General features: G+C 32.8%; 1 protein-coding gene across 2 annotated transcripts in view; it reads right to left on the bottom strand.

Annotated features, from left to right (window-relative positions):
* Nucleotides 1-2950: 2950 nt before the first annotated feature.
* LOC144966441 (uncharacterized) overlaps nucleotides 2951-10822 on the bottom strand; it is a 24451-nt gene continuing 16579 nt past the window's right edge. For both annotated transcript variants that reach the window (XM_078902961.1, XM_078902962.1), the window contains one exon: nucleotides 2951-5468. In XM_078902961.1, the coding sequence (XP_078759087.1) occupies nucleotides 5362-5468 (107 nt within the window). In that variant the 3' untranslated portion in view covers nucleotides 2951-5361. The remainder of the gene's footprint in view (nucleotides 5469-10822) is intronic.

Below are 10822 nucleotides of genomic sequence, written 5' to 3'. Positions count from 1 at the left end.
GTCGGTACCTAAACTAATAATGTGCTCTTGGAATTAACTTCTCTTCCTTTTTTTAACCTCCCTCCGCTTGTCTTATTTTTTCTTGGGTGCTTTAATTGTATTTCTAGAATTTTTTCACAATCCTATTTTCTTCCTTTTTACTGGCGCTTATATGACCTAAATGTGTCACAAGCGCCGTAAAACTCTTTAAAAATAAAAGCAATCTCTCTCTCTCTCTCTCTCTCTCTCTCTCTCTCTCTCTCTCTCTCTCTCTCTCTCTCTCTCTCTCTCTCTCTCTCTCATTTATTAATTTTGCTATTTTCTGATGTTTCTCACTGGTCGTCCCGGTCAATTTCAATATCATAAACTACAATAATCAATTCTCTCTTTCTAAACGCTGTGAATACTACACCACTTTCCTTTAATTATTTTTCAATTTTCAGAACTTCATACATATTGATTTTACAGATAACGTAGCCATTTATTAGAGGTAGATAACTAATACATACTCTGTTTTTCAAGTATTATTTCCTGCCTTACTTCCCTTATACTTATAAGCGATACCTCGCTGTGGAGTATGGACATGTTTTCATGTATTTTTTTCCATGAAAATTTTCCATTTTGTGAAGATATTATTATTATTATTATTATTATTATTATTATTATTATTATTATTATTATTATTATTATTATTTTATTGTTATTATTATTATTATTTATTATTATTATTATTATGGTGACTGTAGCGCTTGGTGGTTGCGATGATGATGTGATAGTGGTGTTGCTTAAGTAGTGGTAGTGATCATATGTAGTGGTTGTGGTAATAATAGTTGTGGCTGATGATGATGATGTGGTATTAGTTGTAGTAGTGAAGAGATTTGTAGTAGTGGTGTTAATGATGCTGATGTGCTGGTTGTAGTACGGAGTCATGGTAGTGGTGATGATGTAGTTGTGGTAGCGATGATGATGTGGTGATAGAGGTTGTAGTCGAAGTGGTAGTGATGATGCTGTGGTGGTGGTGGTGGTTGTAGTAGTAGTAGTAGTAGTAGTGATGATGTTGAGGTTGTGATTGGTAGTTGTAGTGGTATTGATGATGCGGTGGTGGTTGGGGGGGGGTTGATATAGTGGTAATGATTATGATGAGGTGATGGTGGTTGTAGTAGTAGCGATGATAATGTGGTGGGAGGGACTGTAGTAGTCCTTGTAGTGATGGTAATGGTGTAAGGTGATTGTTGTAGTTGTAGTGGTGATGATGATGTGGTGGTTGAAGCTGTAATAGCATTTGTAGTGATGATATTGTGATGATGCGGTTGTAGTAGTAGTGGTGGTGATTGTTGGAGTAGTGGTGGTGGTGGTGATGATGATGTGATAGCGATAGTGGTTGTAGTTGTAGTGAAGATAATGTGATGATGCGGTTGTAGTAGTATTGGTGGTTGTAATAGTAGTGGTCGTGATGATCTGGTGGTGGTCGTCGTCGTAGTAGTAGTAGTAGTAGTAGTGGCAGTGATGGTGTGGTGGTAAAGGTGGTTGGGGTTCTTGGGACAATATGACCTCACCGGAATTTGATGGAAGTTGCCCGTAGCCCGGGATTTTTTGCTCCAGACCTGAGTTTTTTTCCGGTGAAGTTAATTGATACACACTTTCCAAAAAAACACAAGCTACATAAAATTATCAACAGGAATACCATAAAAATAAGCTACTTGTGTATGCGCAACATAGAACAAATAAGTTCAAGCCACAACAAAAAAATATTATTAAACCACCAACAAGAGCAAAACCCACCCACCAGAAAATGCAAGTGCAGAAATAAGGAACATTGCCCGCTAAACAATGTTTAGAATCAAATTTAATGTACCAAGCCACAGTCACCGAAACTAAAACAAACAAGCAAGAAAAATATATAGGACTAACGGAAAATAATTTCAAAACAAGATACAAACTCCACACCCCAACACTTAGAAACACTAACAAAAAACATCCACAAAACTCGGCGAACATATTTGGAAATTAAAAGACAACAGACCACAACATTTCATGGAAAATTATATCTAAAGCAACAGGATACACACCATCATCAAAACAATGTAGCTTATGCCTGGAAGAGAAATATACTATAATCAAACACCCTCATGAAGCCACACTCAACACGAAAAATGAGATGTACAATAGCTGTCCAAATATTTGAGGTATTAAACACTGTCTCCCTTCCAGCTAAGGATCCCATCCAGGACCAGGAAAAACCCAAGCAATCTCAATCCAGAGCAAAAGACAGGTGGCAATATGGAAAGGGAAAACAAGATGCGAGTGATAGAAGACACAGCAAGTGGTCTCCAGCCCACCATGGGAGATTTTGAGGGATGGAAAAGATGGCAAGACAGTGACAGTGGGCCAATGAATTATGAATAAATCTATCCGCGTCCAAAGTTCGTTTTGTTTTTAAGGGTTTTTATGGCGACACATTTAATTTATATCAGACCCAGTAAAAGGAAGAATGAAAATGAATCAAAAAAAAATTCTAAAATCACAAATGAAACACCCAGGAAAAAGTAAGAAAAGGGGGAATTGGTTCAAATGGGAAACAGGTGTAGATTCCAAGACCATACCATCAATGTACTTAGTTTGAGATCACCTAAAAGTCTCATCCAGACACCAGCACAGGATCCCACCAAGAGTAATACACTTAAAATGTTTACAAACCATAAATATATTCAAAACAATACATAACAGGGAGGTGATTTACAAGGGGAAAAAAAAATCTCCCAAAAAACATACATTTGACTGTTTCCCTCTCAGCCAAGAGCCAGAAAAAAACCAAGTTCCACTCCAAGACAAAGACAGAGTAACTCAGAAAACATATAAAGGGGGAAAGAAGAAACAGCAAGCGACTTCCTGCCCAAAGTGTGAGGTCAAAAGACCCTACCCAATGCCCTGTAGTAGAAAAAATTTGAAAAGGGACTCCGAAAACAAAACATTGATATGAAAAAATATTTTTATTAAAGATTAAAGAAACATCAAAACAAAGAATACAATGTTAATTTGCTTATCCTAAATATTAAACAAAAAGATACATCATTAAACTTTCACTACAGTCAGTCGTGAAAAATAAATGTGAACTTAGGGATCCCCTCGCACATTGCTGAGATTTATTGAGTAATACAAAAATGAGGCGTCAATAAAACAGGACATTACGTTCACTATACACAATTGAATTTTTCATCATTTGGAAGACTGTTAGTTTCCATTCTTGAAAAGACCATCTCCATAAAAATATTATCATGGCCATTCAAATTTCATATTCGATAAATTGTTTTCTACTTTTCCAAGGTCGGTAATGACTTTCAAAAAATTAGTTAGGAACAGAACAAGTACACTGTTGACATGCACACATTTGGACTTACGTTTAAATGCCAATCCAACAATTATGTTTTTTTCTGTTTTTGTCTGATTTTGTTTTGTTTGTTTCATTGTTTTCGTGATCTATGTTTTCTAAACTTTTCAAGTAAACATCTTAATTGTGATATAAAATGGATTTGTCAGAACAACGTATATATTTGTACAGCGAAAATCCTGCTTCAGTAAAAAAATAATAAATAAAACAGGTTTATTTGTAGTTAGGATGGTTTATCTTTAAGTTTAAAAAGCAATGTAAACCAAGACAATTTAAAAGAGAGTGGAATTTCCTTGACGAACATAGATAGTATAGAAAGAAGCACTTAATAAAATTGAATCGATAACATTTTCGTCATATCCCTCTGGTTTAGTTGTGGTCAATGATTTTCTTTTTCTTTTTTTTTTTTTTTTTTTGGTATATATTCGATCGCCTTGTCTATTTGTGTCATCACAAGGTTTTGGGAAACTTTTGTCTGGTAAAAATATTAATTAAAAATTCAGGTCTGTTCTTCCTATTGGCATAAAAAGGAAAAACAAAACTATTTCAAATCAAAACATTACACAATATTCAGGACCTCATAATGCATTTATTTGATCGTATTTCAAAAACAATGACCAAGTTAACAATATGAATCAATAAGTACAAGAAAATGGCTGGAAAATTCAAAAATGTCTCAATTTATTTTTTTTAAATTCATGATAGGAAAAGTTGTTAAAAATGCCAATATCAAAATAACATAAATTTTAATTGGACAGTGGCTGCATGTCTTTTTCTGCAGCAACAAAATCAAACTAAAAATCAATCAATATTGTGTCCTAAAAAAATAATGAACGCTGATTAAAACTTTAAATATCATCAACCAGCCACAATATTCAAGCACAATATTATAGGATTTACTGCGTAATAAGAATGTGCAAATTTGATTTTGAAAATTCATAGCAATAACAAGCATAGTAAAATGTACATATATTCAAATGATAAAAATCGTAATATTATGTTGGTATTATATTTCAATCATATGTCACAAACTACTCAAAAACAGATGAATGAATTTCACACCGCGTACGCTGAACTCTTCACCAAAGAGCAAGAAAACTAAGCAACGTTCGGGCCATGAATCCTCCAACCATACCAGATATTATTTTTAAAACAATAAACAAAATTAGCAATGAGTACACATACAAAAAAAAAAAAAAAAAAAAAACCCACACTTCCTCTGATTGCCATGTAATGCTCTACTCACACAAATGCTTGCACAACCAAATGTTTCTATATTACAAGTTGACAAAAACACAGAATAAAAAGGATTGGTGTTACAAATCCATTCACTCAGCACATAATTTCTGTCACCCACAACTCTGAACACAAAAACGTAGAATTGACATGAAATGTACTGAACACTCTTCAATTTTTTCAAAAATTATCCAAACAAACCTATTCAAGTGGTGATATCAAATTGAGCAAACTCACAAAGCCACTTGACAAAACTATACCGAATGAATTACACCCGTCTTTTGGCACTCTCTGTCCATATGGGCAATGCGAAAGAATTATGCAGGCGGATAAAAGCTTCGTTCCTTTTCATAAAATATTACAACCATACAAGTAGACATAAGCATACATAAATATTGACATTTCGTTCAGAATGGAATTGTGATGTTGATCTTTGAAATATGCAAAAATGAAAAATCTAAAATTTATCAATAAATGTAACCCCTGTAATTTTCACGTTCTAGCGATGGCTATATGATATTTAAAATGGAATGATTGTTCAAAACTAAATCCAAAATTCATGGAAAGCATTGTCCATTTTCCCCTTCTTTCTTTTTTTTTTTTTTAAATTGTCAGGAAAAAAACCCCAAAAAACAGAACTCCTGCAATAATCATTACTGACGGCAATCGCTCTTCTAACCGTTTGCCAACAATCAAGAAGAAGAGTTGGATTTTGCCATCATATATCCTATATTGATCCTAATGCTGCTTGTCCAACCTCAATGAGAAGACCAAAAGGCAGCTACAAACATCAAAACGTAGAGAAGGATTACTGGTGAGATTCTCTCTCCGTGTCCACCATCATTAATGTCTAAGTGATTCCCACCTGAAAAAAGAGTTGAATAAAATAATCATTATCATCCATTCTGGGAAAGAGAATACACATGTGTCACATCCTGTCATCTTGTCTTATCTACGGTCTTATCTTCATTGGTTTTCCAATCAATGAATTAGCTTATACTTAATTGGTTATGCATAAAAGTAAAGCCGGATGGTAAATATAGGAATAAAAATAACAAAGCATAATTAACCCTTTAATACATTAATTTTCCCATTTTCATCAACTGAGAAGTAACAACAGCGATGAAGCCAGAATCACACCACTGTTTCTGTTCTCTCTGTGAAACTGTAAGATTTGATGTCAGAGTACAGTGGAACTCAAAAAAAAAAAGGGTTAATTGAATCATAATTAGTAGATATGTGTAGTAATATAATAGCATTCTTATTTTTCACAGCAATAAATGTAGCAAAATCATTTCCTTTGACAGGAAAACAAAAATTCTGTTAAAAAACGTGTTATAAATCATTATTGATTAGAGAGATTGTTTGGGGGATTAAATAATAGAAGGCAATAATAAAAACTTGATACCTTTTCCTTTTGTTTTAAAATAAAAATAAAAATTACAAAATGACAAAGAGAAGCATCATGAGCAATGCAGACAATTAATAATTAATGTCTTTGATCAAAACTCGAAATTATCTGCTTAACTTAATATAAGAAATCTTTTTGGAAAATCTAGTGCTTCTAATATAATATGCATTCTGTGAAGTTCGTAAAAATAAGAATTTCATTGGTTGGACCAACAATAAGTTTCTCCTGGTGTTGTAATTCAACACCCTGAAGACCATGTGATTCCTTTGGATACTAGAAAGTTATTCAAAATTTTTTGTTAAATATTGGTTTTATTTATCCACATCCCATTCGTATCATTTGTTAGCATAGAAATTATTAGAATCATACTGCATAAAATGAATTTTAAAATTCCCAAATTATGATAATTGTTAGTTTTCTTGAGAGAAAAGGGTAGATAAATCAATCATTCGTGTCATATAATCAGTGCTGATGGTGACAGATGAAAAAGAGGAAACTTTTTAACGTTTTCCTTTAGGTCCCAATTTTAACTGGATTAATCCCCATTTATACAGCAATAGAGATGATAAATTAGCATTGTTAGTCACACAATTCAGATGTTGCCACCAATCCTTTATGGAAAGATTCGCTGAAATGAAAAGTGGATGATACTTTCGCAAAAATTAGCAGAAAAGTGTGATATTGCGAAAATTGCAGAACACACTGCAAAGGGGGAAAGTTCTCCCCTGTTTCAAAGATCGCGCGGATCAGCAGAAAACCATGAGCACTGGATATTAATATTGTATGAACAACGGGATTTACTTCCCTCCTTATTAAAGATAAAGTGGTGCTCGCAAAATCATAATTAACATGTTGAATACATTAAAAAAGTCCAACAGATAAAATCGCGATTTTCTTTTCTTTTTTCCTCAAATGGATACCTACATCAATATTTGACAAAATCGATTGGTTTATATAAAGTATATAAATAACATCTGGAAATAGCTGCAATTGCATCATTAGATAGAGAATTACAGATGTATTTTAGCAAAACAAAGACTGACAAAAAAGAACCAAAAAAAAAAATAATAAAAATGGTGGGCACAGATTTGTTTATATGTAACCAGATTTCATGATTAATGTGTCTTCAACTCTCATTGAAAGACTTTTGTTTCCATTAATACCAACACCACATTTATGCATTTCTGAAATTCCATCTTCCCACATGATCCACTCCATCAAAATCACCTAATTTTTCAATCTTTTTTTTAAATTTATTTTTTATTATTATTATAATTATTATTATTATTATTATTATTATTATTATTATTATATTATTATTATTTATTTTATTATTATTATTATTATTATTATTTATTATATTATATTTATTATTTCATTATTATTTCTATAATTATTTAAATTCTAAACTAGCAAGCCTTGAGTTGAAGCAGACCCTGTGAATAATACGAGCTTAAAAAGCGGGGTGGGGGGGAATGAGTTGGGCATACGAAAACAATAGAGCAGAGGGCAGAAGTATAGCACTTTTTTAGAAAGTATCATCTATGATGAGTCGAATCCACAACTAAATTCTACTTTTAACATGTCCTGTAAAGTTACAGAATGTCTGGTTCAAATATCCATCCTTTGGGTGACAACATTACTGGAATACTCGGTAATTATAAATTAGACCATAGAGGATAATGCTTAACTAAAAATATAAGTGGCGGCAAAAAGGACAAAATCAAGTTTCTTGGTTATGAATTGAACACAGTCAGTCAGTCAGTCAGTCAGTCAGTCAGTCAGTCAGACAGTCAGTCTCTCTCTCTCTCTCTCTCTCTCTCTCTCTCTATATATATATATATATATATATATATATATATATATATATATATATATATATATATATATATATATATATATATGTTTGTTTTTAAGGGTTTTACGGCGCTTGCAACACATTTAGGTTATATCAGCGCCAGTAAAAAGGAAGAAAATGGGATAGTAAAAAGTTATAGAATTACAATAAAAGCACCCAAGAAAAAGTAAGACATAGGGGAACTGGGAACAAATAGGGATCAGATGTAGATTCCAAGAGCAGACCACCAATGCACTTAGTTTGAGATCACCTAAAAGTCTCATCCAGACACAAGCACAGGTCCCATCTAAGAGGAATACACTCAAATGTTTACCAATCATTTCATATAATATGTAAACTCAACATAATACAATGCATAACAGAGAGATGATTTACAAGGAAAAAAATACCATCTCCCAAAACTATAACTATACATTCGACTGTTTCCCTCCCAGCCAAGGAGCTCCAGCAAGGATCAGGACAAAACTAAGTAATCTCATTCCAGGACAATGACAGGAAACAATTGGGAAACGGGTATGGGGGGATAGAAGACACAGCATGTACCTCCCTGCCCACTATGGGAGGTCAGGATCCCCACCCAGATTATTATATATATATATATATATATATATATATATCATTACACGATTTCGTTCGAATAAATAGTAATAATAGTAGTAATAATAATATATAATAATTTAAGATGTAATAATAATATAATAATAATAGTAATAATAGTAATAATAATAATAATAATAATAATAATAATAATAATAATAATGACAACAACAACTGATAAAAATGACCTAAGATATTCATACTACGCTCAATAAATGATATGTAGAGAACCTGTTTCAGGCTAACAAATATATTCTGAGGAAATAGGTTCCACAGTTTGGTCAAAAGGAAGTTACAGTATTACATTTTCTTACAGAAAGGATGCAATTCCAAACCGAATGTGGCAACATGAGAAAATGATCTATCAGAAAACTTTTTGGAGCCTTTTTTTTTTGTTTTAGAACAGTTAGGAGGTGATCACTTGATTTTTAGTTCTAGAAGGAGAGTATAATGTTATATATATTATAAGGTTGCATAAATATCAAGGAGCAGTTTTGTTCATAAAGGTTAAAGCAAGGAGGAGTAGCAATTTTGTATTTAATTCTTAATACAACGGTAAGCCATTGAAGTGACAAACATCGGTGTGATATGATCTCTTGCCTTTTTACTTACAACAATCCTAGAAGGATTATGGATGCGTTAACAGTTTGCAGAGGAGATAATTTGGAATGTTATAAAAAAGCGAATTACAGTTATATATTCAGGAAAGCCTTCTGTAATTCATAGCTGCCATTGGGAAATTTCAAAAGGGAGGAAAACTTCCTGAAAATCAGGAAAAGGGAAGAGATTTGCAGAGTATTTAAAGATATGACATATCTGCCTATATTCAAACATATTTCACTTAATAAGTCTTCTTTGGTCAGTAGACTACTTAAAGTCAACAAAAATAGAAAAAGGTTTTTAAAGGCATTATGTGCACAATGGCAGGAATCATCAAAAGATGAAGAGCCAGTTTATCAGAATACCAGAATAGCGAAAACAGCCTGGAAAATCCAAATCGCAGAAATACAATGATAAGCGGACCTCCGGCAGCGAGGAGAACAACAAAATCTTTCTTAGTTAAAATTACAACACTTCGTAGGTTGTTGGATGTGTTTAACTGTAGATATCTTTGTGAAAATCTGACAGCCTTGCTTCGATATATTCACTTTATCCAAATCCACCAAGATGTGAAGATTTTTACATTGTGCCAGTACTTGTTTTAATGTTGTCAGCAAATAATAGGATGGCTTAAATCAGAAACAGAATTTGAAATAATAAAGACAATAAAAATGGCCCTTCTCTGATAGAAAGTGCATTAGATTATATATAAACACATTTTGGAGAGAGAAAAAATGTCACATAGTTTGACTTGATATCCGTGAGTAAAATCAAGGAAGAGAAAAAACCCAATAAGTCAAATCCAGCTTCAGTCGGTGAGGGAGGGAGGAGGGAGGGGGAGAGAGAGAGAGAGAGATAGGGGCAATATTATTTCCAAAGAAGCAAAGAAAAACTGGACAACAAATCTCAAATTGATTTTCTTTACTTGGTCAAGTCGTTAATAACATTTTGTATGATAATGATATAACTGTAGGTATCACTTCAGATAATTAAATTCTCTTGGATTTTTTAAAAGATAACATTATTACAAGAAGCTAACTAGCGGACTAATCTGACATAAACTAAATATATCAAAGACAAGTTAAGGTATATCATGAAGAAAATATTGGAAAATATGTGGAGAAAAAGCGTAGCGCTAGAATTACTTCTTAAAATTTTATAGAGACAATAAAGGTAAATTTCATATAGTATAATGAAAGAATAAGCCAATCTTGTCTGTTTTGTTTTTGATTTTAAATGTTTTATGACGCCTTTGACACTTTTAGGTCATTTCAGCACCAGTAAAAAGAAGATCTCACAGGATCTCACCAAGAGGAATAAAAGAAAGAAAAAAAAAAAGCTCTCAAAACTAACACTAAACACCTGACTTTACCTTTCAGCCAAAGACTCCGGCTAAGGCCTGGACAAAACAAATTAGTCTCATTTCAAGACAAAGACATAAAGAAAGTTGAAAAACAGACATAGAGGAATGGAAGATACAACAAGTGATCTCCTGTCCTCAATGGAAGGTCAAAAGACCCCACCCATAAGCCGCTCTTGGAAAAAAGTGTGGCAGGAGATGTCAATGACATTCTCTTTATTTTTTTCTTTCTATCTTTTTAATTTGATATTTAAAAATTGCTGCAAACAATATACACCTACACTGTAACAATCAAAACATTTTATAGATGTAACTATTCATGTTATAGAAGACGAAAACAACCTCTCTATATTTATTGCTATATGGGGTAATTTTAATAGGAGGGGAGGGGGG

Source organism: Berghia stephanieae, chromosome 2 (genome assembly GCF_034508935.2).
Source record: "Berghia stephanieae isolate SIO BIC M18660-M18661 chromosome 2, UCSD_Bste_1.3, whole genome shotgun sequence".
In the NCBI taxonomy this organism is placed as follows: domain Eukaryota; kingdom Metazoa; phylum Mollusca; class Gastropoda; order Nudibranchia; family Aeolidiidae; genus Berghia; species Berghia stephanieae.
The sequence above is the reverse complement of the archived record's forward strand: the minus strand, read 5'-3'. Positions and strand labels throughout refer to the sequence as shown.